The sequence below is a fragment of the Peromyscus maniculatus genome, chromosome 13 (genome assembly GCF_049852395.1).
Source record: "Peromyscus maniculatus bairdii isolate BWxNUB_F1_BW_parent chromosome 13, HU_Pman_BW_mat_3.1, whole genome shotgun sequence".
NCBI classification, from domain to species: Eukaryota; Metazoa; Chordata; class Mammalia; order Rodentia; family Cricetidae; genus Peromyscus; species Peromyscus maniculatus.
The window spans coordinates 4,820,674-4,848,549 of NC_134864.1; the positions used below are offsets into that span (position 1 = coordinate 4,820,674).

The 27,876-nt window shown below is 52.7% G+C and overlaps 1 protein-coding gene across 7 annotated transcripts in view; it reads left to right on the top strand.

The window, feature by feature from the left end:
- The window catches only part of Dis3l2 (DIS3 like 3'-5' exoribonuclease 2), a 322,923-nt gene extending 295,523 nt beyond the window's left edge, over positions 1-27,400 (top strand). For all 7 annotated transcript variants that reach the window (XM_006984206.4, XM_016002732.3, XM_076549508.1 and 4 more), the window contains 7 exons: positions 21,151-21,334; positions 21,989-22,075; positions 24,366-24,513; positions 24,782-24,912; positions 25,053-25,157; positions 26,325-26,426; positions 26,895-27,400. In XM_006984206.4, coding sequence (XP_006984268.1) covers positions 21,151-21,334; positions 21,989-22,075; positions 24,366-24,513; positions 24,782-24,912; positions 25,053-25,157; positions 26,325-26,426; positions 26,895-27,035 — 898 coding nt within the window. In that variant the 3' untranslated portion in view covers positions 27,036-27,400. The remainder of the gene's footprint in view (positions 1-21,150; positions 21,335-21,988; positions 22,076-24,365; positions 24,514-24,781; positions 24,913-25,052; positions 25,158-26,324; positions 26,427-26,894) is intronic.
- Positions 27,401-27,876: the final 476 nt, after the last annotated feature.

The following is a 27,876-nucleotide window of genomic DNA, read 5'->3' on the forward strand; positions in this document are numbered from 1 at the left end:
GCACAAACCTGTGACTTCAGGATCCCTATAGTGGGATTGGAGGAAGAGGGAAGAGAAGCCTCAAAGCGCACTGGCCAGCTAGCCTGAGGTACAGAGAGCCTTGTGTCAGCAAGGTGGAAGGTGAGAACCAACATGGAAATTGTCCTCTCACCCACATTTGCTCCGTGGCACATACTCATGAACATTTACACACAGAGCACACGTCATATACACATATACACATCATACACATGCATGAAAATAAATGTGTGTGAGAGAAACAGCAATGAGTAAGGAGTGTGTCCTTTTCAGGTTCCCCTGCCCCGCCCCGCCCTCCCCTGCCCTGCCCTCTCCCTCCCCTCCGCATGCTAACCCCTGCCCTGACCTCTCCACCGCCCCCCTGCATGCTAACCCCTGCCTGCTCATCTGACTCGGGTGTGACTTTGGCCTTTGCTGGGCTTCTATAGTCACTGCTTCTGTGTTGATCATGTGGCTTCATAGTTGGGAGTGTCTGGGACTGTACGCAGATGGGAAGTGGTAGCCAGCCCTTTTAGAAGGTGGCCCCTGGCATAATTTTAAAGTGCCTTTTCTTGGGGTCTTTCTCAAAGACCCTGACTCTCTGAATGTGGGTTATTAGCAAGACAGGGACGGTGGTGGTGAGTGAGGCAGAGGGAATATGCCTTGATGATGATGAGGTGGTGATGATGGTGATGGTGATGGTGATGATGATGATGATGATAGTGATGATGGTGATGACGATGATGATGGTGATGATGATGGTGATGATGACGACGACAATGATGATGGCAGCTCACACTGGGCACCTGCTCTACCTTAGACTCCTAGGGACTGGCATGTGTCATTCCTCCTTACCCTCATAACAGCCTGAAGAGTGTGCTCTTATCACCATGCACTGCAGAAGCTGTCCCTACGAAACTCTGCCAGCTCACTCTGTGTAACTCACATACACAGTCAGCTTTAAACATAGCCACACTGGGAAAGGCTGTGTGGAACATAGCTGTTACCACTCTGGGAAACCATACTCGAAATGAGCAGGCCCAGTCTGGACTTAAGAGCAGTGTGTTCTGGTGTCATTGTGTAACCATCCAGACTGTGTCCTCTTACCCAATGGAAGGAGTAGGCACCTGCCAGCAGAGCCGTCCATTACCTCCAGAAGTAAAGACCATGTCTTCCTCAAAAACTCACTGCTCAGATCTGAGCAGGAGAAAGGTTAGCAGGAACCCTTGTGACTACATCTGCACTCAGATTGCCTTCCAGGTGCCATTGCTGTCTTTATCTTTAGGCAGATGCTGTAGTCACTCTTACAGAACCCCAATTCCCACCACATGAATCATAGGAAATGTCATCCAGGCGTCCTCAATGCCTCCATTTCCCCTCTGGGATGGTACTAGGTCTAGAAGGCATTTCCAGGGCTTCTAAAAGCCGTTGTGTTCGAAATACCATCTTGGTTTCTTACCATGCTCAGGTGAGCAGCCAAGTCAATCTGGGATTCTCTGGAGCCATGGACAAGATGGAAGAACTGAGCAGATTCCTGGGTTGCTGGGCAAGCTTTCTTTGGGAGTAAGACACATGAGTCCTAAACAGTGTGGCATACCATCCTGCTCCCCACCCCCATTGCTTCACACTGCTCTCCATGCCTTGCTGCCTGCTGATTGTCAGTAGATGAGAGCCCCAGCATGCAGGCTGTAGCAGCAGGAAGTTTGGTGAAACCCAATTTTGGCCTAACCCTCTGCTCTTTGGAAAGGCAGTTTCAGAGTTCTTATTTAGTAGGAGAGGGGTACTAGCCCTCTTTCCTTCAAGTTCATGTCTTAGAGGTACCATGTCCAATGATGACAACTTAGGTTGATTTTGAATTAGGTAGAGAAATTAGCCAAGCTCTACATCCTGGTCTGACCTGTGCCCACAGCAGAATATCATTTAGGAGTTATATGTGTAAGTCAGTCTTGGTGCCCTGCAAAGCTTACCAGAGGAAGTATCTGGAGGAAATCATATAGGAAATGACCTAGAAAGTGTAGCGATCAGATGCCTCAATACCTCTTTCTGACACTCACTTGTTTGTCTTTAGTCCATCTTGGGGTCCATTCTCAATTCCCTGAGTCTCAAGTGTCTTTGTCTCTTCAATGAATAATTGGGTGCTCTGTGCAGGGCAGTCATGCTGACTATGTGTCTCCATCCTTAAATGCAGGATATCCATAGCATCCTTTCCACATCCCAGCAGAATTGTCAGCCTATGGCTTGCTTGTTTTCCCAAAGCCAGCATCTGGATCTGGATCCAGAGCTGTAGCTAGCAGGTAGTGATCAGAAAGGAGGCTGACAGATGTAGTGCTATGGTCTCAGTTGTATGTGAGGCTCTCTGATGAAAGCAGACTCTTCCCAGAGTGCGAACTGTGAGGTGAGGTATGGAGGAACCCATGAGCCTGACTGTGACTCGTGACTCCCACCCTTCCCAGGGCTCTACCTTGTTTGTGTTCATTTTTTGTTTTTATTATCTAGAATGCCTAAGTTCAAATATGGAATAGCAACAGTTAGGAAATGAAGATACTCAGAGCCCTGGCCCCTCAGGGTCCATGTTGTCCCAGCTCTATGGTACTTCTTTCTGCTGTCCACTCTGGTCTGCAGAAGAGAGCCACCACTAACATCTTAGGTTTCAGGGATCTTTACGGGAATCTTATGTTATTTAGATAATAGTGGGGATAGACAGGGTATACTATGGGCCCCTCCTTAGGGTATCCTGAACCTAAATAATACATTCATTCCAACTTGGCCACTTTATGCTCTTTTCAATTCTTTCCATCTACCAAATAAATTTAAGGCCCTTACTATCATTTTTATCAGGCTTTTCAGGGCTATCTGGAATAAGCTGTCTCATCCCTGGCATCTTTTCCAGGATGGCAGATTCTGCATTTCAAGAAAACTCCCTCAAATCAATTCTTACTCATCCAGTCTTGTTTCCTGGCCCCTTTATGCACCTCCTCAAATCTTGAAGCTTCTGTTTTGGTATAAAATCTCTTGTCCCTAGGAGACCCCACCCATCCTCAATGCACTGTACTGGCATTTAACCCTGGCATGTCTGAGGAGAGAGGCATCCACACATCGTCCATTCTCCTATAAATGGCCCTACTATCTGATCTAGGGACCAAAGAGGCCTCTGGCTCTCACACTAGGCCTTCAGCTGCTGGTCATGACCCTCCATTTGTTGTTGGTCCTGAGCAGAATTGCTCTTGCCTTTCAACCCCCAAATAGCTTCATAGGCCTGTGCACATGCACCTCCCAGAAGTGTCCAGTGATACAAAGCCCTCTTCCCAGATTGTCCCCAGTATATTTCTTGGAGACATTGGAACAATTGTTTGTCCCACAGATCCTATCCATGCCCATATACCACTGTGTCCACTGCTTACCAGGTAGTAGATGAGCTGGTCCTGACTCCTGTTTTAAAAATAATTTATTTAAATTAATTGTATGTGCATTGATGTGAAGGTGTCAGATCCGCTGGAACTGGACAGTTGTGAGCTGCCATATGGGTGCTGGGAATTGAACCTGGGTTCTCTGGAAGAGCAGCCAGTGCTCTCAACTGCTGAGCCAGCTCTCCAGCCCCAACTCTTTTTTTTTTAAAGACTGTCTACTAGGTAGTCCAAGCTGACCTTGAACTCATAATCATCCACTCTCAGCCTCTGTCATCCTGCCTGTTCTCAGGATAACTCTAATCCTATCTGGATAGGCTCACATCTGCCAGGAAGCAAAGGCCCAGACAGGTTTAATGTGCTACCTATAAAATAGGAAAAGCAAGCAGGAATCTGGCAGAGTAGTCATAGGCCTCTACACAAGCCTGACCACTGGGAAGAAATCAGGAAGTGGAGGGGCTGGGGAGGGACCCCCAGACTGTACTTAGTTTTGAGTCACTTCAGCCAGCCTATGGGAAGGAAGCCCCAGGGCCAATGCCCTTTGGAGCAGTTCCCCTTCTTTCAAGCTTGTCCTGTGTCCGGGCTCCACACAAGGTAACTGTTGGTCATGACTCAGGAAGTTGCAGCAGGAAGAGACCTTCAGGGCAGATGCAACATCAGCACCGAGCAGCCACTTCTAGGGCAGGGGATCCAAGTGCATCTTTCCCTGGGTACCACCCTTGGGGAGGAAAGCAAAGGATTCTGGATCAATTCCCATGTTTAATTCATCCCTCCCTCTGCTTGGTTCTTCTCCTCTTCCTTCCCCCTGAATAAGCAGATGGAATATTTCCCAGCAGCCCCTGACAACTTCAAACTAGCTTCAGCACTTCCCAGCACTTTTTTTTTTTTTTTTTTTTTTTTTTTTTTTTTTTTTTTTGGTTTTTTCGAGACAGGGTTTCTCTGTGTAGCTTTGCGCCTTTCCTGGAGCTCACTTGGTAGCCCAGGCTGGCCTCGAACTCACAAAGATCCGCCTGCCTCTGCCTCCCGAGTGCTGGGATTAAAGGCGTGCGCCACCACGCCCGGCATTCCCAGCACTTTTGAAAAGGCACTTTCTGTCTGTGCTTGGAACTGCGGCCGGTCCCACAGGCTAACTGCTGTGTTACCTAAGAGCCATTCGTGGCCGAGGGAGAGCACCTCCAGACCTCCCGCAAGTGCAGACCCTGCCAGATCAGAATAAAGAATGGCTTTCTTGTTCCTTGTCAAGTCCCAGGTTAGGAGAAAGAGAAGCCGCAATTAAGAGACAGAAAGGGCTTGCCGAGCTGGAGACAGCACAGCCAGGAGCGACCTCATGGGAACAGCTCAGCTGGGCCCTGCATGTGGGAGTCAGCCACTCAGTGCAGGTGTGGGCTTCTGTGACCCCTCCACCAGGTGGAGTTTGATATCTCGAGGACACCAGCACAACTTGTGTTTCCAGAGTTGAACTCTGGGGTGATGTCTCCCCACTGCCTACCACACAGAGGGCTTTGTTAGTTCTCCCCACACCCCCTCTGCAGCCTAAACTACCCAAAGATGACCCAAGAGATTGACTTCCCACAAGACAGAACCTCAACGTACCAAGAACTCTCCTAATGAAAGACTTCTCAACTTTCACAAAGACCTTGTAAAAAGCATGCTCTTAGTTGACACAGGGTGGCATTAACTGACTGGAGTGCAGTTGCCTTCACTTACCTCTGCCCTTCCCTCTCCTTATCTGCTGGTGATGGACTGCAGCTCTTTCCTTTCCGTGGGACCTCTTGGGGTTACAGTGATCCGAAGTGACTCGGAACCCTGACATTTCCTTACAGATGCTTTGTACAAAGCAGATGGTGACATGCTCTTACCATGATGGGGCAGGGACGGAAGAGTCATCGACATCTTTATTGTTTCAGATCTCTACTGGCCACAGCCATACTTCTCTCTCAGTTTCTTGGTATGACCCAAGTTGTTTCCTTAGCCTTCTCTGGGTACCCATACAGGCACATATTTGTACCTGAGAGGTACTTCAGAGCCAACCTCTATAAGCACATGGTCAGCCAGCAGCTTCCAAACCCAAGGAGGCTCGCTTCTTTCTAAGACGTCAAGAAGTTCTAAAAAAGGCTGTGATCTTTGGGTCTGTCCTCCTTTGAATGAACAGGCCACATCATTGCTGCCCAGTAGATTGTGAGTCACAGCCTCTCTGCACCAGCATGCTGGGCCAGACCCTAGGCACATTCAGAAAGTGAGAGTGACAATGTCTGCTCTAACCACTCCCCCTAGGCACTAGGCCTGTGACACTCACAGGTTAGCCTTACGGGAAGCGGGCCACAGAACTGCAGGTTGGGTCTGAGCCTGAAGAAAAGTACCCATGGCCATCACCTCCGGCAGCCACCTGGCAGGTGACCAGAACATGTTTGATTCACTCAGCTTTTGGCTGTGTTCTCCATAGGGAAGTGTTTCTGATCTGTCGTCACTGCCACTCCCCTGCTCTCTGAGGCATTGTGGCTTTTTCTTGGTGGTTGGGCAGGAAGCCTCTGGAGCCTGAAGGCATTGCCATACTTGATGAAAGGACAAAGGCTGTTGATGACCATAAATCACTTAGCTGCTGCCTGGCTCATTTAGGGGGAGGGAACTATCAACAGTTCTGAGGGTACGTCTTCCTGTGGTTGGCACACACTTGGACGGGAGCTCACAGAGTAACTCAAGCTGTGCCCACCAAGTTAAGTAGGAGGAAATGGACCAAGCCTGCAAAGCCTGGCTGAGGTACAGAACACAGATCACCCCACTGACTTGTAGCCCCACCTCACTGGGCATCCTCAGGTGACCCACCCTACCTCAAGCACTGCTGGGTCAGCTCCAAAGTGAGCAAGCCAGAGGGCAGCTAATTAGGAGCAGCACGACACTGAGAGGACCGTGCTGAGTAGGCAGATAGGGCTTAGCCCTCGGTGTGGAGACTGCTCTCACCACCACAGACCCAAAGACTGTCTAGAGTTTCCTGATTCCATAGTCAGGCCTCAGGGTGGAGATGCTTCACTTGCCCTGCTAGGACTTCTGTCTCAAAAGCTGTAACATCACTGTCTGTGTTCTTCTTGTCCCCAACCCAGGACGCCTTGGCCATCTTCTCCTGGATGTCTGGCTTTAGCTGTGTTGCTTACACAGATGTGTAGTGTCTGAGTTGTCTAGAATGATAGGACTACAGTTGTTCTGTAGACCCTTGTTTTCACCTGGGAGAGGGTGTAGTCTTTGAAGCATCAAAACTTGGTCCTTTGATACGTATACTATACTTTCGATGGTGCCAGTTAGACATAACAGAGTTTTTGATACTGAGGATTATTCAAAATATTTATATTATCATGTAAAAATTGGGGGAGGTTGTTGTATTAGGCCATGTTTTTTCAATGCTGGAGAGTGATTGGAGAACTTCACACATACCAGGAAGTGCACCACCATGAGCATAGAGCATCCTTAGATATGTTTAAGTTCCTATTTTGAGACAAGGCCCTTCTAAATTTCCCAAGCTGGCCTGGCAGTCTTTGACCTTGTGATCCTTCTGCCTTGGCCTCCGAGTAACTAAGATTACATGACTGCAGCATTGTGCCCAGCTGGACATGCTTTCTGTAGGGTCCGCTGCACTGCACAGCCTTTGCCCTGCAGTCAGTGACCACGGGGTTGTAGGTTTTCCCCTGACTTTCCTGAAGCCCTGCCCCATGTACGTCTTTGTCTCTGCCCTGAGAGTTAGGCCAGTTGTCCCCTCACCACTGTGCATATGGTAGCTAGGAGCACTGGGCCTTGTGGACCACGTGTTAGAATTAGCATCCCAGGTGAGGAAGGGCTATGGCCAGAGCCAAGGCTGCCCTGGGTGCTCCACACAGCCAAGTGCCTGTTTGCTGCAGGGCATAACATGGTATTCCCAGAGCCTGTTTGAGGCTCACCCCCTAGTTCTGCACCACCTTTCATTCCCTGAGACTCCGTGTGTTTGTGTTCCACATCTGCCAGCTAAGCTAAATTGACTCAACTACTGCATGGCAGTTTCCCATCCCATCAGGAAGCACCTCCTTCTCTGGAGCCTGTGGAGCTGCCCACCACTCTAAGCTAACGGTGTCCTCTATCCTTCAGTCTAGCCAGGTGGTCACCATGGTGTGTGTAAGAAATGCCATTCATCACTGCTCTGCTCACGAAGCAGAATGCCCTTTTCACTCCCTCTAACTTTCCTCAGTGTGTTTTCAGTGCTGATGTCATCAAACTTGACTCCAGTTGTTAACATAACCCTCTTGTCTCAGGACTACCAGTCCCCTGCTGAGGACTGCAAGAAGCGGGTTCTTGCCTCTGCTTGTGCAGCTCAGTGGGATGTGAATGCTTTTGACTGTGAGGTGGAGAGTGCACAGTAAAAGGCTTTGCTGGATCCTCTCAAGATTCTGGTTCTACTGCTGGGAATGGGCTTGGGACCCAGCCAAGGGCTGCTGAGGAAAAAGCCAGTTTGTAGCATGGATGAAGTTCTGATGGAAGGAGATGAGCAGGTAATCTGCTCCCTTTGCCCAGCACAAGGATAGTCTCTCCAGCATGGCTGGCACACTGGAGATGCTTAACAGACACCCAGTGGACGTCTCTCCTGGTTCAAGCATGGCTTGCTTTCCCGTGTCCTTCGTCCTTAGCATGCCTCTGTTGCTTCTTCCAAGTCACAGACTCTTGTCTCCTTCATCTGCTGTAGATAGTTTTTATGATATAGCTTGAGAATTCCAGATCTGAAAATACAAAACCAAATTCTTCATGAGGTTCAAGTTTTAGATTTTAGGACATTTCAAATTTTATATTTTTGTATTAGGGAGGGAATTTTCCCAAATTTAAAAAATGAAATCTGAAGCACTTTTGGTCTCAGCATTTCAAATAAGGGATTGCCAGCCTATACCGCTAATCATTTTTACAAAATATTTAGCAGTGTGCTAGCTCCAATAAGTACTGAGGAATCATCTACTCCTCCCTAGAATAACCTGGGAGGGAGATGATTCAGTTAAGTAGACTACCTGAGATTCATTTTCATTTTCTTCTTCTCCTTCTTCTCCTTCTTCTACTTCTTCTCCTCCTTCTCCTTCTTCTCCTCCTTCTCCTTCTCCTTCTCCTTCTCCTTCTCCTTCTTCTTCTCCATCACTGCTACTACTATTCAGATAGTCTTACCATGTAGCCCAGATTGCCTAGAACTTGCTACACTACATAGACCAAGTTCACTTCAAGCCTGTGGCAAACCTTCTGCTTTAGTCTCCTGAGTGCTGGTGTTATAGGTTTACACCTCCACACTTTAAATAAATCTTAGCAGATATTATTTGCTTTGTTTATAAAGGACCAATACCTTATGTATTTACACACATGTTATTTTCACCTCAGGATAGTCGGGGCAGGGTGAGAACAAAACCCTTGGAAGTCAAAATCTGAGATAGCTTTTGCTGGCCTGATGGGACCTACTGAACTTGCCCTGATTGAATTTTTACTTGTCTGTGAACACTTATTACTTAAACCCAAACAGGGTGAGCATGGTAACTAAACCTCCTTTGTGGGTAACCTGATCAATGAATCCTCTTGTCCAAGGGCAGCTTAAGATTAAGAAATGCCTCTTTCCGCCTGAGCTGTTTCCTCTGAGCTAACACTTGTCTTATCACCCACTGGGATGCGGTCTGTTGAGTCTGGCAGAGCTCATTAGTTATGTGACTTTAAAAATATTGACCCATGGTTTTATGAACTGGGTTCAGAGTGCTTTAAATGGATGTGTTCCCATCCTTGGAGTTCTGGGCTCCCTGACATGTGCCTGGCCCGCACCAGACACACATGCACAAGCGGCTGCCCTGCCACCTGCTCACAGGGCACTGGCCTCTCAAGTGAGGCCCCAGCTGAGAGAGGCAGTATGTGTGCTTCCCTTCCTACACTGGGTGAATCTGGGGAGCCTGGTTCCTAATTCCTCTGTCACCCTGCACGGTGTGAAAATGGAATGACCCATAGGTGCGTCAGTTGAAGGCTTGGTCCCTTGATGGTGACACTGTTTGGAAGATGGCAGAGTCTTTAGGAGGAGCTAGGCCCCGAGGGATGGGAATTCTTGGGGTCCATACCTTGCCCCTGGCTCCTTCCTCCTGCCTCCTGGCCCCAGCTGGGTGAGCTGTGCTGTTTGCTCTGTCTTATGCCGTCATCACACTGCTCAGCCTCTTTGCAGGCCGGCTGAGCCCAGCATCTCTCTCCTACCATGTCTTTTTCTTGGGTTTTTGTCTTGAATACTGCTTTACATGCCTGTCTCCATGGGCTCGCTGGGCCTTTCTTATTTCCATGCTCTGCACAGTGCTTGGCTGTAGCAGGTGCCGATAAAGTTTGCCGGGCAAGCAAAGGAATGAGGTTTACACTGGGGTTGTAACATATATAATTATTAGTCTTCTAATTTGTGAGGTGCATGGTGGAATTTCCCAGGCTCTTGCATTCTGGGGCATTTTGTAGGAGCCATTTTTTTTACGTTTGGCAGTGGGGACAGAACTATCTGGAATGTAACACAATCTGCCTGTAGGGCCTTTGTGATGATCTCTACATCTCCCTGGCTGAGGGCTGGGGCTCTGAACAGCACAGAGCTGGCTCCCATTGTGGGCTGGCCTGAACAGGAAGGGTCTGTAAGAATGGTGGTGGTAGTTGTGGAGGCTGTGGAGCAGGTATCCTCATGTATACGGAAGTCTTACATCCCAGGAGCCCAGCCGTGGCAGCAGGTTTCTGGTCTCGTTAGCTCGGGGGGCACAGGGATAATAATGATTGTTGTTGTTGTTGTTATTAAAAAGTATTTAGTGTCTGCTTGCTATGTCCTCCACCCTGCTCAGGGCACTGAGAAATAAGGCATTGGGCCATCGGTGCCGGCAAAGTCCATGGTGCTGAGTAGCCACGCCTGGCCCAGAGGAAGGCGGGGAGGACAGAGCAGTAACCAGATTACAAGTGGACGAGTGGAGAACACTAGCCAGGACTGCTGTGAGACCAGCTGAGTGAGCACACTCACAAGGGCATCACTGAGGGTGGCTGGCTCTTACCTGGCTTGTCCGTGGACTGATGAGGTTGGAGCGAAGCAAGGATACATGTAGAAAGGCCCTCCAACCAGAAGTCTCACTCCAACCTAAGTGTGTCTAGCTCTGGCTCCCGGATGCCCCTCAGCCGTGCCTTGGACTTGTGGTGAAATGAAAAAGAAGGGCTAACAGTTTCTAGGACGCTTATTCTGAGTTCTCCCCCGCCATGTGTGACAGAGCCGTGGCTTACTTAGATACAGCCTTCAGTGTCAACAGAGCCATAGAGAGAATGAGAAGGTGAGGAGGAGCATCTCTCTTGTACCCTCCAAAGACAGGCCCTGGGCAGTTCACCTAGTGGCCTGACAACTGAGACAGCCCTGGCTCTGTCCCGTGCCAAGATGCAGCCTGCCTGCTGCTTCCCTCTGTTGGGGTCTTCTCCAGAGCCCCAGGGGAGCGAGCAACGGGGCCGAGCTTGATGCGGTGTGCACAGTGGGAGGGGCCAAGGCCGCAGTGCTTGGTGCGGTGTGCACAGTGGGAGGGGCCAAGGCCGCAGTGCTTGGTGCGGTGTGCACAGTGGGAGGGGGCAAGGCCGCAGTGCTTGGTGCGGTGTGCACAGTGGGAGGGGCCAAGGCCGCAGTGCTTGGTGCGGTGTGCACAGTGGGAGGGGGCAAGGCCGCAGTGCTTGGTGCGGTGTGCACAGTGGGAGGGGCCAAGGCCGCAGTGCTTGCTGTGGTGTGCACAGTGGGAGGGGCCAAGGCCGCAGTGCTTGGTGCGGTGTGCACAGTGGGAGGGGGCAAGGCCGCAGTGCTTGGTGCGGTGTGCACAGTGGGAGGGGGCAAGGCCGCAGTGCTTGGTGCGGTGTGCACAGTGGGAGGGGCCAAGGCCGCAGTGCTTGGTGCGGTGTGCACAGTGGGAGGGGCCAAGGCCGCTCAGGCAGCGTGTTCACTGTTCCAGGCTCCCCTGCAGAGCTGAGTGTTGTTCCCAGCACTAGCAGCCCTCCCTAGAGACCACAGCCTCTCTGGGCCTGGTCTTGTATTGCCCAGACAGAGACTGCCTGTACTTCAGAAGGGGCACTCACTCACTTCAGTGTGTCCTCTTGACTGGATGGAACCGAACAATGTTGCAGCCCAGACCCGCACGGGTGGCCCCACCATGCAAATCTAGCCGTGTTCTGCCTCTGCCTTGTTATGGGAGTGGGCTGCCTAGGTAAGCTGATGCACAGGCCTGCCTGGTACAGGAGGAAAGGGTAACATCCATCACACAAAAAAGAAGTTGAGAGTCCAAGTGAGGCTTGGAGTTCTTTAGGGAGCAGACGCCCTGCAAGCATTGGATTTCATGTGCCGTCCCAGAGCAGAGGAATCGCCTGTTTCTGTACCTCCTCCCACTTAGCACAGCCACCCACCCCGACTCCAACAAAACCCTGTAAAGCCGAAGCTGCAGGTCTTGGTGGGGCCCCAGATCTGGGCCCTGCCACTGCCTGGAGCTTGTCATCTTCTCTAGCCTCTGAGACTCAGTTTCCCTCTGTGCACATTAAGACCTACAATATCTTCCTGGGAAGGGATTCATTGGGCTGGATGACAAAACACACATAGAGCTTGTCCACATTCTTTTTTGCTTCCCACCATTAGCAGCTTCATCATCCCAGGGTGGCCTTGGAAAATGGGGACCACTCCCCACAGCCCAGGCAAGAACACTTTCTTGGAGGCAAACAAAACATTTTTTTTAAACACAGGGTTTTTCTGTGTAGCCCTGGCTGTTCTGGAACTCGCTCTGTAGCCCAGGCTGGCCTCGAACTCACAGAGATCTGCCTGGCTCTGCCTCCCTAGTGCTGGGATTAAAGGTGTGCACCACCACCAGGCACAAAACACACTTTCAGTGAAGTAGAAGAGCCTGAGTTCCAGGAGTTCCTGGCTCCTCCATTCCCTACCTAGCTGTCTTTTGTAGTTGTGAACATGTATACATGAGAGAGTCTTGTATTTTAAAACACTCTTCTCCCTTGAGCATCTCAGCACCCAAATTCGAGCTTTAGAACCAGAGTTGATCCCTTCCACAGTCAGGGGTGCCCCAGTTGGTTCCCCTGAGCTTGTCCAAGCTCTGTTCTTGTTGCAGGTCTACAGAGCCAGCCTCCTCTACTTGGGCGTGAGAGGGAGCCGCGGCCTTGGCTAGAAGTCTGAGCAGGGCCACAGAGCTGTTGCGGGCAGGCAGTGGTTCCTTGAGGTAGTGTGCTTCTGTGTGCCTTGGCCACACCTCCTCTAGCCAGTGGGTCCAGCTCCAGTGGAACTGGAGAAAGGAGTGTGTGTCAACATCACGAAGGAGCCAGCGAGGCCCAATTATCCCTTGCTGCAAGGCCACACGGCACAAACTGCCGCCTGGTTCTGCTTAGGGGCTAGGGCTGCGCCCACGTGCGGGCCTGCCCCGTGCCTCTGTGTGCAGAACTGAGCCTTGGGAAGAGCAGGCCTCCGTGGCTAGCTTTCTGCTGACAAAGGCTTTCGGTGCTGTCAGCCGGCTGGGCGCAGTCCCTCCCCCTCCCTACCGCAGCCACTGGGCCTCCCTTTGGCGGGCCGGAGGGCTGCTCTTGGATGTCTAGCCTCTGGAGACTTCCTTTTGAACTAGAAAAACACAGCTCAAACGTGCCTCGCTGCAGCAGGGCCCCGCCTGTGGAGCCTATAGAAAAGCCTGGAGTAGATTCAGCCCCACACACTAGAAACCCTGGCTCTGGTTCACCCACAAGACCTGTTATGTCTGGCTCCAGAGGCCTGCTCCTCTGGGGTTTTCCATGCCTGTGAACTAGGCCCATTCATTTCCCTGTGGTTTCACGGGGACGTCCAAAACTTTGAGCAGGTTGCAGGGAGCCCAGGAGGAAAGGGGTCAGCGAGAGGCTCTGGCTGTGACGTGGGGTGGCCCTGTGGTCCAGCCGTGGTGGGCGCCTAGTCAGTGTGCTACTGCCTCTTCTCTCCAGGTGCCCCCCTCCATCCCACACCAGGCCCCCACTTTCCAGCTCCCTAGCCACCAGCTCCGCCCTGGCCTGGCCTCAAAGGGAGCTGCAACAAAGATCTCTGAAGTTTCCCACCCCCAGCGGCCCTCGATTTAGTGCTGATCGGACCACTGACTTCCCATCACGCCCCATTCCCTTGCAGTTTTCCACCACACTACACTCAATTTGGGGCCGCTGGGAGAGCAGCAGGTCTCCTGTGAGGGTGACTGCTGCCTCCCCGCTTTGGGCCGCCCAGCTGTAGAGAAGAGGCCATGCTCCAGCACACAGCTCCTGTGAGAGGCCCAGCAGCTGCCTTCCCAGCCACCGAGGAGCCCAGGGCTCTGTAGCCCACAGTGAGGATGTGCCCATGTGGGGAAAATTTGGTTTTCAGAAGAAATGAATCTGAAACTGGCTGGGAGCAATTCTTATCAAATTTCCAAGTTAGCAGTTTTCACCAAGAACTAATTGAACAATCTCTGTGAGTGGCCTAATTCCATTAGCATGAGATTCCCACAGAGTTCTGACAAGTGCCCTGGTGGCTGAGGCAGAGAAGCTCTTCCTGTCTCCCATTGGTTTGGTCTTTGAAAATGGCTGCAGTGTCAGCCACAGCCAGCCCCCAGCTCTGGCCTTGTAGGCTCCAGTCCCAGCCCAGCTCCAGACCACTACTGAGGCCACTTTGCAGGTGGTGTGGTGTGAAGGTGGGTGAGGTTCTCCCGTGGGTCAGCAGGTAAATTGGACCTGGGGTAGAGCCTCTCACAGACCCCACCTCCCTTGCCAGGGGCTGGGAGGCCAGCTGCAGACGTAGAGAATAGGAAGGCAAGGCCTGAGGAGGCTGGGTCTGGACAGGCCTTGCCCTCAGCACCACATCCCTGCCTGCCTGCCGGCCTGCCTGCCTGCGGAGAGACCCAGGGTTAGTGCCAGCCTCTTGCTGCTCTCTCAAGAAACTGAGCTCTAGGGGCAGAAACAGCAGTTGTCCTGGAACCTGTTCCTGTCCTTGGACCCTGTGAGGTGGCTGTTTCTAGCAGGTCCAGTACTGTCTTCTCTTCACTGTCCAGTGGGCTTGACAGTGCCCTGGGGCTACCCGTCTGCCCTCTGGCACAGTGCTGGATGAGGAGCCCGGGGAATGCAGCGTCTAGTGTCTCTGTTCCTGACTGACTGTGGGACTGAGCCGGCTGCAGCTGGTGTCAGAAGTGACCTGTGACCTCTAGGGTTCCTACAGGGAACATGGTCAGGACAGAGGCTGTAGACCCTCGCCCGGGCCCTTCCTCTGCACTGACTTGGGAACTCACTCCCTCCAGAATCAGACACGTGACTCTTCCCTTCTCCCTCTTGGGCTGCTGGCTGGTTCCCTTCAGGCTCTCTCATAGCATGAGCCCTGCCTCAGAGAGCACCTTCAGCTGCTCTGAGAATGGTAACGAGGCCCCGCTCCCTCCGACCCTGACTCTCACCGTAACTGTGAGCATTGTCCACACTTGACCTACCCCACCCTGTCCTTCTGTCCCCAGGGGCCCTTTGCTGCCCTTTCCTTCCCCTCTGCAGGGTTTCCCCAGGGACAGCCTGCTGCAGCTCATCTACAGCCCTGCTTCATTCTACCACCTGCCCTCTGCTCTGGGGTCCTGAGGGCCAGCGCACACACCGTGTTCACCGGGCTCACTCAATCCCTCTGCTGCTCCATTACTGCTTGGCCACTGTCTGCTAGCCATGAGCTCCTCAGCCTTCATCCTAACTGCTTCTCTTCCCACCTCAGACCATCACCACATCCTTATCCAAAACATCTTCCTTGTTCAGCAGCCTTCCAGCTGCCAGGTGGGGTCCAGGCCTCTCCCCTCAATCCCTTATTTTCCACCTGGAGCTTTTTATGTTTCATTCTTGGTTCCTTGACATTCCGTGGAATTAATCCTGCTTGTGAGCATACCTCCCTGTGGGAGCATCTTGGGGAAGGATGGAGGCATTCTGACTGCCACCGAGGCAGGCAGCTGGCCCCAGGAGCACAGCCTGCTGCTTGGGGGTATAGGGAGTTGGAGCAGAAGACTTCCCTCCCACCCAGAAAGAGAAGATTATCCTCGGGCCAGAGGAAGAGTGGTACCCAGGGTAGAGTGAGGCCACAGCTAGAAAAGGTGAGGAAGAAATCCAACAAAGAGACTTCTAGCTCCGAAGGCTGAGGCACACCAGCCATTGCTGTTGTAAATAGCTGCCACTGTATATAGGAGAGTGGAATTGTGTTCCCCAAAATATTGTGCACTCTAATAAACTTGTCTGGGGTCAGAGACAGAACAGCCACAATATTAAACATAAAAGTTAGGCAGTGGTAGCACACGCCTTTAATCCTAGCATTCCAGAAGCAGAGATCTACCTGGATCTCTGTGTGTTCAAGGATTCAGCCAAGCATGGTGACTCACGCCTTTAATCCCAGAAAGTGAGCCTTTAATCCCAGGGAGTGAGGCAAAAAGCAGAAAGGTTTATAAGGCGTGAGGACCAGAAACTAGAAGCATTTGGCTGGTTAAGCTTTTAGGCTTTTGAGTAGCAGTTCATCTGAGATTCATTCTGGATGAGGACTCAGAGGCTTCCAGTCTGAGGAAACAGAATGAGCTGAGGAACTGGTGAGGTGAGGTAGCCGTGGCTTGTTCTGCTTCTCTGATCTTCCAGCGTTCACCCCAATAACTGGCCTCAAGTTTGATTTTATTAATAAGAACTTTTAAGATTCCTGCTACATCTGGCACCAGCATAGAGACACACATTTTAATCTCAATACCAACTATAGAAGACCTGGAGGTCTGTATAGACAGACAGTGATGAGGAGGTCATGTGGTTGGGTTTACAACCAATGAGAAGACAGAACAGAAAGTCAATAAAAAGACAGACACACAGGAAGTAGGTCTCTTGCTGAGGGGAAGGATGGCAGCGGCAGGAAGAAGGCGGTTTTTGTCTCAGCTCTCAGCTGCTGCTCTGACCTCTTGGGCTTTTAACTCTGCATTTGGCTCTGTGTTTCTTATTTAATAAGACAGTTACATTTACATTCAGTAGTTCAGGTAGTGGTGTAGTGGGAAGATGGGGAGACTTGGTGGCTTCAGGTTATCAGCATGCCTGGCTATCAGGGCGTCCCCGGGGACTAAGCAGAAAGGGCACTGATAATAGGGACCTGGTCGTCCGGCCTCCTGAGCGGGAGCCGGATGGGGTTTGCCCTGGGAGTCCTTCACTCTGTGCCATTGTCAAATGTCCACACTGGGACTGGAGCATGCGCCACGAGATATAACCTAGGACCCCGGGGCCATCACAGTCCTGAAGGCCAGGTGCTATGATGGGGACCCCAGGATGCTAGGAGAGAGTTCCTCCCACCATCCTCGAGACTGAGTGATAACTAAAGAAAAGAGATGGGAGTGGCCTAACACACCTGGACTCTGGGCTCTGGGCACGGAGGAACCAAAAGGGCCTCAGAGCACGAGGAGGGCCAGAGGGGGCTGGAGTGGGGAGAAGAGTGATGCAATGTGGTGTGAAGGAACAAAGTGGCAGGAGACGAAAGCCAGGACAGAGGTGATGACACTGTGGTGGAAGAGCCAGGGAAGCTTCTGGAAATCTACCCCAAATCCTAGAATGGAACCCTTGGCGGAGTCTTACATACCCTGTGGCTGTAGGAAAAAGAAGCTTTTAACAGAGCAGTTGCCTAGACAAGAGGATCAAGGTCCAGGGCAGGGTACACACACCATAGTCTGCGCAGCACTTATTTAAGGCCAGGGACTTCATACACTGCATCCTTCCTCAGAGGCCTGCTTCTCACCTAACCATTCTCTGATCTCTGTCAGACATGGTGATTCACACTGATAATCCCAGTCTTCGGGAAGCTGAGGCAGGAGGACCACAAATTTCAAGCCAGCCTGGGCTACATAGAGAAGACCCTATCTCAAAACAAGCAAACTTTTATAAGTAAACCTTAAATAATAAGTACTTTTAGGATGCAAACAAACCAACATATCCTAGTTCAGGTCCTCAGGTGGTGGGGTGCTGTCTCTCGTAAGTTGTGCTGAGCACACGCACTTCTGAAGGTGAAGACGCATGTAATAAGAAATATCTGACCTTTCTCTTTAAGTGGTGTGGGTACAGGTCTGGGTGAAGTTGCCTTTTCTATGATACGGAATGTGCATCTGTGGTGTGTACTTATATGTAGGTTGTTTGTTGCTTGCTATGAGATGGAACCCTGCCTCAGTTAGTTATTCCCTGAGGTGAGAAGCTGCAAACCTGCCCTGTCTCTCACCAGGCCTTGTGAGCCTTGACAGCAGGTAGGGGATGCTGTGAATGAGGTGGGTGAGCTTTCACCCTGATGTCCTGACTCACAGCTTTCTGTCCTTTCTGTCACAGCACAATCCCACTCAAGACCTCCAGAGTTGTGGGGCCCTAGTGGCTCAGGGCTCCAGATGCTCAGCAGATGCCAGGCCTGGGGCAGAGGCCCCATCTCTGAGGGCTTGGCTTGCTGTTCTGGAAGGTGATCCTGGCTGGCAGCCATTCCTGAGCCCTTATTTAGAGCAGTTGTCAGGCGGTTGCTGGGCCCCAGCTCCCCATCCCCAGCGGGGCTGAGTGATCTCATGCCTATGTGATGCTGTCACTGGGGGAGGAGGTGTCCTAAGACTGAAGGCAGGTGCTCAGACCAGAAGGAGAGTCTAAGCCATGGCAACCCAGACAGCCCTCAGCCACTTTCCCAGTCCCATGCCCTCACGTACTCCAGCCTGGTTCATCTGCCCTGGGATAGCGCAGGGTATCAGCTGAGAGCTCAAGTATGCGGCATCACCCCTTCCCCCCAGGAGAGAATACGTCAAATTGATGAGCTCTCTGGTCAGAGGCTATCATCGCACCCGTTTGCACAGATCCCTCGGCCCAGAGGGTTTGGCTAAGAAAGAAACAGTCACTGGGACTCCAGGAACCCCCGACATTGGGCTACAGAGCCACAATATGTGAACTCTGGGGCTGTTCTTGCCCAGAAGTTCTTGGGTTCTAAGCGGATCTTGCCAAGTCCCAGGACCTGGGACAGAAGATTCTGGGGGCCCTCTGCTGGTCACAGTGAGAATTGCCCAGGGTAGACAGGTGCAGCAGTCAAGGGTCTCTGCGCATCCCTCCATGGGGTGACTGGCCCGCAGGGAGTCTTGAGCTCAGTGGAGCTCTGGTTGCTGGTGGTTTAGCCATATCTAAGCCTGACAGTTCTAAAATTCCACTGGGGACCATCTTACCGCTCCTGGGGCTCCTGGGAGTGATGGGGCTCCGGGGCCGAGCATCTGCCAAGCCCTTTGTGGTGTGCACAGGTTTGCCCCTTCCCCTTTCACCTGCAGGTGTGGACGGATTTTTAAGGGCAAGGTATGGGGAAATGGTTCCCATAGCCACCCTGGAACAGTGGTGAGAATGGGAACTTACCTCTGTGCCATCTTCCTGTTCGGTAGCCCTGTTTAGGTTTATGCTCTGATCTTGCTAAACTGTTGTGGAGGGTTCATAGGCTGATGTCTTAACTCGGAGGGAGAGAGTAAAGGAAGGACAGATGGGTGGACAGAGAAAAGATGGACAGATGGACGAGGGCTGCTAACGGAAATGGAATCCACAGGTACCAAGGGCAGCCTGTGTGTCCAGAGCCACAGCAGACTGTGATCAGGGTTAACCATGCACTTCTTTTTTCAAGGCCTTGGGTAGCCTATGGTATTTAGCAGATGTCCAGGGAAGATAAGTAGTGGGTTATGGTCACTGGGGAAGCAGCTTGTCTGGAGTCTGTTAGTGCCTGTTTCCCATAGTGGTCCCTCTTTCACCCCATCCTTCTCTGTGTTTTTGTCCTTGTCCCTATATGAGCTCATGAGTAGCAAAGCAGGAGTCAGGCTCATCCCAGGATATCCTCTGACCTCTAGGTCGGGGCAGGGAGGGTCCCCATCTGAGCCACTAGTCCAGCCCTCTACTGATCCTGCCTGCCTGCCTGCCATGTCCTCACAGCCCTGGTGTGGGGCCCTACTGCCACCTGCCGGCTTCACTTATAAACTGCAATCATGGCTCAGCCCTGAGGTTACAAGGAACAGACTGTGTGCTCTGGTCCACAGGATTCTGGGACTGCATGAAGAGAAAAGGTCTGGACACATGCTGGCCCCCACAGCAATGCCTGATGAGCAGATGCATTCACTAACATGGGAGCAGTTGAGTAACAGCCTGAGCATCCCAACACTCTGGAGGCTGAGACAGGGAAAGGAATTATCATTAATTAACGTATTAGCCATTTGTGTGGTGGATAGGAAGAAATGAAAGCACCACTGTGTCTTGGGCAATTGATATTCCTGCCTTTATCCGACCCAGAACACACGTTCCCTCTGTCTGCCTTTGCACCAGCCCTGCCTGTGATCAGATATTACACGGTCTTACTTTGGGAAGGAAGATTGGGAGAGGTCTGTAATTCACTGGAGTCCCACAACAAGAGTGTGGTAGAACCAGTGTTCAAACTGTGTCTCAGAGCCTTGGTGGTCAGGGATGGTGATCAACAAGCACTAATAAGCATAAGGACAGATTGGGTACTGGGAAGCCGGGTGACTGCCTAGAACACTCTGGCTACAAACTACTGGGCAATACAAAGGCTTCTCTTCTTGAGCTGGGTCTGCTGCATAATGAAAGAGTTAACTAAGGTCCCCATGACAGAGGTATGCCCAGGTACCCAAAACAGGAGCCAGGCATGCCTAGGCCCCACCTGGTGGGGACTACACTGCTGAGGTATTTAGCTAGCCCTTGCGCCTTGGCAGAGCAGAGGAAAGATTCTTCATAGCAGGTCCAGTCAGGGCATGGGAGCGGTTCTTCCATTCTATGTCCGACTTTCCTTCTAAGAGCTTGTTTAGATAACAGGTCTGACCAAGCAACACTACTCAGCTTCTAATAGAGAAGTTTATCCCAGGCCTCCTCAGACACTGCCAAACCCATGGAGTTCCCTCTGTGGGAGAAGCACAGCCTTGACATGCAGCCTTGGGGACTCTCCTCTAAGCTGAACAAGGTCTCTAATGGCCCTTGCCTCTCCAGGGAGCAAGCTTTCTCTACACAGAACATCCTAACTACAGTAGGACGCACACTCCCTTCCTGAAAGGCCTCATGTTCAGTCCACTTACCCGAGCCCTGAGGTCAGGGGAGAACAGTGTGTGCCCTGCCCAGGATTGGAACACAGGTGACTGACCTCACGGCTGGCTGATGCTAACTCCTGCTTTGCCCGGTTTCCTGGTCTTGGCACACTTCCTCCATCTTCCACCAGTCCCTGCTTCTCCCCAATAGGGCCTTGACATGTTTTCATCTGCCTATTTTGATCCTTATCCACATGTACTTACAGTATTTCTAATTACACTGAAGTAAAGGAAAATTAGAATGATAGCTTTTCTTACAAGTGAGTCCTAGAGGAAGCCCAGCCGCTCTTTCCACTAGAGATCTTTACTATGCACCACCTCTGGACTAGGTATGACCTGAGAGCATCCTCCCTTCGGTGGGAAATGAGACATCTTTTGTCACTGTTCCCCAGGAGTACTATCATTTAGCAAGGAGACCACACACACATTCACAGACCAAAAGACAAAATCATTATTGACAGGCTGACTCTGGGAGGACCTGAGTATGGAGATGAAAGAGAAAGAGCTAGAAGGAACAAGTTTGGTCAGCGTCACAAGAAGTTCTTACACTGAGAACTAAGGTGTAGGAGAACCAGCTGAGCAGAGATCTTAGGACAGAGGCAGTGTCACCTGCCTCCAGGGTCCCTCTACTTACTCCCCCTCCCCCACAGGCTTGTAGAGGAGTTCATGCTCCTGGCCAACATGGCCGTGGCCCACAAGATCTTCCGCACCTTCCCGGAGCAGGCCCTGCTGCGCCGGCACCCACCGCCACAGACAAAGATGCTCAGTGACCTGGTGGAGTTCTGTGACCAGATGGGGCTCCCCATGGATGTCAGCTCCGCAGGGGCCCTCAATGTAAGTGCTTTGTGGGCGGGTGATGAAGCCCCACTTGGAGAAAAGAGCTTGGAGAATCCTGGAAGTCGGGGGCGGGGGGGTGCCTGCTGTGTCCTGTGTAGTCCCCCCTCTTCATCCAGGTCTCCCCACAGTGGGGAGGATGGCTCCAGCTAGGGAAAGCTCTATTATCTGGTCCGGACCAAGGGAGGCTGCTCACAGTGTAGCCAATGGCCTGTCCTTTAGCAAGGACTGGATTAGTCCTTGCTGAGCTGGGCTGACTGGAAACAAGGAATTTTTCTTAGAGGAAGTCGCTTCAAGTGCACCCTTCTTGGCGCTAAGCTTTAGGGGTTTGCAGAAGCAGTGTTGCGACTCATCCCACAAAAAGGAGACCTCACACCTATGCTCCAAGATTGGGGGGGGGGGGCAGAGGATTCCTCTAGTCAAGAGAGTTGGCCTGCCTGCTAAGCTTGGAGATCTCAGGCCCATTGTGTGCCACTGGCTAGGGAACCGCTGCTTTTGTGCCCCGTGGGTAGTCATCAACCCAAGGCTGGGCCCATAGCCTGGGAACCCCTCTCTACCCTCCCCAAACTCAGGATAGGGTGGTTAGCAGGTGAAGCCTCATCCTCTTCCCAAGCCCGACCATATCTTATACAGGTTTCTGGGGTTTACTTCTAGAAAAGCCTGACCAAAACATTTGGAGATGACAAGTACTCTCTGGCCCGGAAAGAGGTGCTCACCAACATGTACTCCCGGCCCATGCAGGTAAGGAGAGGCCACACCTGTCCTTGGTCCCAGGAGTACCGGTAACTGACTGGCAAGCACCGTGCGCCCATCCCACCACTGGCTGGCTCTGCTCTGGGGCTTGCGGGACAGAGAGGAGCTGAGGAACACTATCAGGCGAGGGACGCAGCAGTCATGCCTGGATAGGCAGGCCCTGGGCTCCAGAAGAATTGTGTGTGTGTGTGTGTGTGTGTGCGCGTGTGTGTGTGTGTGTGTGTGTGTGTGTGTGTGTGTGTGTGTGTGTGTGTATGCGCGCGTGTGTCTGTGTGTGCGCGTGCGTGCATGTGTGTGTGTGTGTGTGTGCGTGTGTGTGTCTGTGTGTGTGTGCGTGCATGTGTGTGTGTGTGTGTGTGCGTGCGCGCACGCCAGCCCTCAAGGGATGCTCTGGCCTATGGCTGCTAGAGACCCCAGGCAAGAGAAAAGGCCTCACCTTTACTGCAGCTGCAGAGTCTAGCCAGGAGAATCAGTCTGCCACGAGCTCGGACCCATGTCCCCAGGCAGGTGACAGCTGTGAGGTAGACAGATGGGCTGGCTCCTAGCATCCTGTCACAGCCCTCCAGGCTATACTGCAGTTCCTGGGGATGGGAACCATCTCAGGAGATTGGCAGGTCGACGGGAGTTACGGGTACTAATGGGGTCAGCTGTGGGCCCTAGCACCTGCCAGGGCAGTGGCAGGCCATTTTTCAAGGGTCAGTCACTCTCGGCAGATTCAATCTGTTCATGAGAGTCAGGTGGCCTCAGCCAGCCACAGCTGATTTATTTCCTGATAACTCTTGGCTCTACTAGGATGGAGCCATCAGAGCCCGTGGGGGCCTGGCTGCCTGTTCCATGCTCCCAATCTCCAGTGTCTGTGCCTCACCCCTACCCCAGGCAGTACCCACAGCAGAGGAGCTGAGCACCTTGCTGTGCTCACCAGAAGCCTGTGGGATGCTTCTGCCACCCAGGATTGCAATGGCAAGGAGTGACCCGGTGACGGGACAGGCCAGGGGCAGAGCAGCAGCGAGGACAAAAGTGAGAGGAGTCAGGCCTGGTTCCCAAGAGAGCTGCTGAGACAGGACACCAGAGCTGCCCCAAGGATCTCTGGCTGCTGCAGAGAAGCCATTATTGTTGCCCTGCCTAGAGATAGATACAGTGACCAAGAAGGAGCCTGGACCCCTTCTCCTTCACCCCAGCCTTTCTGAGGAACTGAGCCACTACTGAGAACAAAGATAAACATGACTTGCTGTGAAGAGTGTGCCCATTTTCTCTAGCAGCTTGCCCCAGACATAACTCAAGGTCCAGCAGGGGTTGTACCCTGAATTCCAGGGTATGTATATGGAGTAAACAGAGCAGGCTGTCTATTTGGCCAGGCACTCTGGAGCTTTCAGGGGAGTGAACATCCTTCCAGGCAGCAGCTGCTGATTCCAAGGGCTGTAGCCGGGCTAAGGCCAGACTTTGTCTAGGTTGTACTGAGCTGAAAGCAGCCCAGTGGCTTTTTGCTCATGTCTTAGACCTGTGTGTCACTTTGGGCAGTTGGTCAGAAGTAAACAGATGTAGGCTGGGAGGCTAACAAATTGCCTCCGTGGCTGACATATGCTGGAGTGCTGTGGAAGCAGTGGGCAAGTGTGACCGTCAGCCGGGCAGAGATCAGGACCAGAGGGGGTGGGGTTGGCTCAGCAAAGGCTGAGGAGCGCCTTATGCACCCCCATGGCGGCTGGCACCTTCCCGTGCTGGCCAGGGACACGTGGTGTCCTCAGCTTTAGCTGTGTCTCCAGAAAACAGTTCACAACCCTGGGCCAACATGGCCATGTGTTTTCCTGTCTGCAGTCATCCTGACCCAGGATGGAAGCCCAGACCCATCCTAAGGAGGATCGGTCCCCAGGCAACCCCTCTGCATCATTCCTGGCAGGGCTCAGAGCTATGGCCTTAGGGAGGAGGACCACTTGTACAACTGCCCTGGCAGCCAGTCCCACAGGGCTAGAGGCCACCTAGCATCCTGAGGCCCTAACACGCCATACCCAGCAGAGACATAGCTCTCCGGGCTATCCCAAGCACTAACCTCAGCCCTGGGCACAGCTAACATGTATCCTGGGAGGGAAAGGAGTCTGAGCACCACTGTCCTCCATGGCAGCCGCTGAGATCCCTCAGGAGACTGACCCTGACCCCAAGAGCCTGACTGGCTTTGATCAGCTGCCCACAGCTTATACAGGAGGTCTGTACCAACCCTGCCACAGGCCAGGCTCGGGTCTCAGCACCCAGCAGACCCTCAGGCTCAGTCCCACTCTCCCTCCAGATGGCACTGTACTTCTGCTCTGGGATGCTGCAGGACCAGGCGCAGTTCCGGCACTATGCTCTCAACGTTCCCCTCTACACACACTTCACCTCTCCCATCCGCCGCTTCGCTGACGTCATAGTGCACCGCCTCCTGGCTGCTGCTCTGGGTAAGGGACGTGACTCTGGCCTGGGAAGGGCTTTGCCAGTCAAGAGTTACCCACTCTCAGAGTAAATGATCAGAGACCACATTACTGTGATCATAGACGTTCCAAGGGTCAGAGAAGCCTAAGTTTGAACACTGTCCACCCACGCCCACACTGGGAGCTGCAGTGGGACTTACGAAGGCCTGGGACCATAGTTGGCCCCAGAGCCCTTGCCTCAGCACACAACCTTCCTCAGCCCCCTCACTAGCAACCCGGATCACCCTCTCCCCAGGCTACAGTGAGCAGCCAGATGTGGAGCCTGATACCCTTCAAAAGCAAGCTGACCACTGCAATGACCGCCGCATGGCTTCCAAGCGCGTGCAGGAACTCAGCATCGGCCTCTTCTTCGCAGTTCTAGTGAAGGTGAGTGTCCATCCTGGTCCCTGCCCCATCCCCACCCCACCCCTCTTCCTAGGTATGCATACACTCACCAGGAGCCTGTATGGAGCACCAGTGCAGGCCCTCCCTGGGAGGGTGCCATGACTAGAACATTGTTCCTACAGGAGAGTGGCCCCCTGGAGTCTGAAGCCATGGTGATGGGTGTCCTGAACCAAGCCTTTGATGTGCTAGTGCTGCGCTTTGGGGTACAGAAGCGCATCTACTGCAACGTGAGTGTGCCCCGTGCAAGTGGGTGGCATGCACCTGCAGGCCAAACTAAACCCTAAGGGACGTAGCACACTCTGCCTTTTTCCTGCCTGTGCCTATCTCCTTGTTGGGGACCCCCATATGCCCCTGACCCAAAACAACCCATGGTAGTTTCCCATGCTTAGAAGTTACGTAAGAGTGAGCTGAGAGCCCTGCTCTCCCCGTCCATGGACTGTGTAGGGTCCACAGGCACGTCCCTCAGCAGTGGGCTTCACTGGCGTGTGGCAGTGGAGGGTCCCTGACTCCAAGTTTGTCTGATAGACCCTACCCAGATACCCAAGTAGTCCTGCCTGGGACAGGACTTCAGGCCAAGGGCCAGGCCTAAACTTTTCCCTAAAGACCCAGGCACTCAGAACATAACCAGGATAGCAGGGTGCTGGGGCCTGGGGTATTTTTATAGGAACATGTGGGAGGAGAGGCCAGAGGATGGCCAGGACTGCTCTGAACACTGTCCCTGAAGAGAAAGAAGAGGCCTGTCCTGCCTTGGGTTCTTTCTTCCCTTGGTGACACTATTCCAAGTTCTCTTGGTGCCTGCCATAATGTCAGCTGGGGGCCTCATTTTAGCTGCTCTGTGGTCACCTGGCTCCTCCATACAGAGCACTTGGGGAAGTGTGGGACCCTGCACTGGAAGAGACACGCGATTCCTAAGGAGCTACAACAGGAGAGGGCCAAGTGCAGCTGGAAACATCTGGCACCTGTGCTTCTCTGAGCAGGATGGAAGTTCAGATCTAGGTCAGCTCTGCTGTTACCTGGCCCTCAGCCTGGGCTGTTAACCTCTCACCAGCAGGGGGCACAACCATCAGGGAGTTGAATAAGCCTATGAAGATCTGTTCCCTCCCCTACAATTATCACCAGAGCCTTGGCCCCTCCCAGATTGCCCCGTGGTCCTGGGTCACCTTCAGATGCAACTTTGGGCAAAGGTGACTTGTCAGAGGCCCCTGAAGCTGGATGGGTAGGGTCGCCCATGTCTCAGGCCAAGCAGGCAGTAGCCATAGGGTGATGGGCACAAAGCCCCCTTCAGCCAGTCAGGAATATGCCATGGCAGAGGGCCACCCCTAAGCAGGAGAATTGAAGGTTCAGAGGTGGCATCTACAGTCCATGGCCTGAAGCTCTGGTGTGTACACCCACAGGCACTGGCCCTTCGATCCTACCATTTTCAGAAGGTGGGGAAGAAGCCAGAGCTCACTCTCCTCTGGGAACCTGATGATCTTGAAGAGGAGCCAACACAGCAGGTCAGCCCCCTGTGTCCCTGAGCCCACCTTCTGTCTCCCACGTGTGCCCCTAGGTCCTTATCTGCCCCGCGCTTCTCCTCCAGACTGCAGGCTCCCCAGTGGGGTTTCGAGCCCTGCACTTAGACTCCAGGTTCTCATGTGGGAACACCCACTAGAGGCAGAGACGGGAGCTGTCCCTCTCCCCAAGCATAACCTTTAGAATTCTTTGAGAAGTCGATAAGAGTGTGGACTGTATATCCCTCTTGTTGCAAAGACTGGCCCAGCCTAGCCTGCTCTTGATCCTCATGAATGTTCACTGCATACCAAGTGCCGGCATGGTGCCATCTGGTCCATCGGTTCTCCCCAGGCCCCATGACTCCCATTTACAGATGGGTAAGAGAGGCTCAGGGAACTAAGTGAGCCTCAGCAGTGAGCTGGGCTTTGATTTCAGGCCCTTACCTACCCTGTCTTCTCCTGGCTCTGCTACAGGTCATCACCATCTTCAGCCTGGTGGATGTGGTCCTTCAGGCAGAGGCCACAGCCCTCAAGTACAGTGCTATCCTGAAGCGACCTGACCCTGAGCGTTCCCTGGGCCTGGAGAAGGAGTCTGATGAGGAGCCTGAGGACTGAATGCTAGCCCAAGCCAGGCCTGTGCCTGCCCTGCCTTGCTGGCTTTTAGGAATAGGACCTTTTGACACCAAAGGGGATTTTTAATTTGGTTTTTAACAACTCAGGGGTTTGTTTTTATTTTTTATTTTTTCATTTTATTTTACTTTTGCAGCTCAGTTTTAAAATGAACTGGGAGGGATACAGTGCGGTTGGGGGTCAGGGGAGGGAATGCTGAGGCCTGGCCAGTGCCTCCCTGAGCAGAGAGGGTCCCGGTCCTCCTGGACAGGCAGCCTCGCTTCTGCCAGGCCACCCACTGCCCTTCCCTGCCCAGGAAATGGGGGTTTTCAGCAAATCAGTGTCATGGAATAAAATCAGGTGTGAAGTGCTGTCTGTGTAGATGCCATGGGGAAGCCTGGCAGCAGGGTGGCCTGTGCACCCAGGGCAAGGGGCAGCCTAGGAGCCACCTCACTGCCGCGCTGGGGGCATCAGTCCAGGACCTTTCTGCCAGCTCCAGGGTGATTCATGAGCCATGTGTGGCAGATTGATGCTGCAGCCTCCTTCTGGCTGATTAAAAATGTAATTAGTATGCACAGCAGGGAGCTGCCAGTCACCCTGTGCATGTGACTGTGGCCATCTCTCCCCACCCTTTCTCTCTGCTGCCAGCCCATGGGATCTAGGGAGGTGGGACTGCAACCTCTCCCTCTTGTATACCATAGACCAAAGCTCCCAGAAGCCCTGTTAGCATCTGTGATATGAGCAGGTACCTCAGTACCTGCAGTTTCAAACCCTAGCATTGCGGAAGGATCCTGGTGATGGGTGAAGCCAGACCTTCCAGAGGACAGGAGCCCTTCACACTAGATCC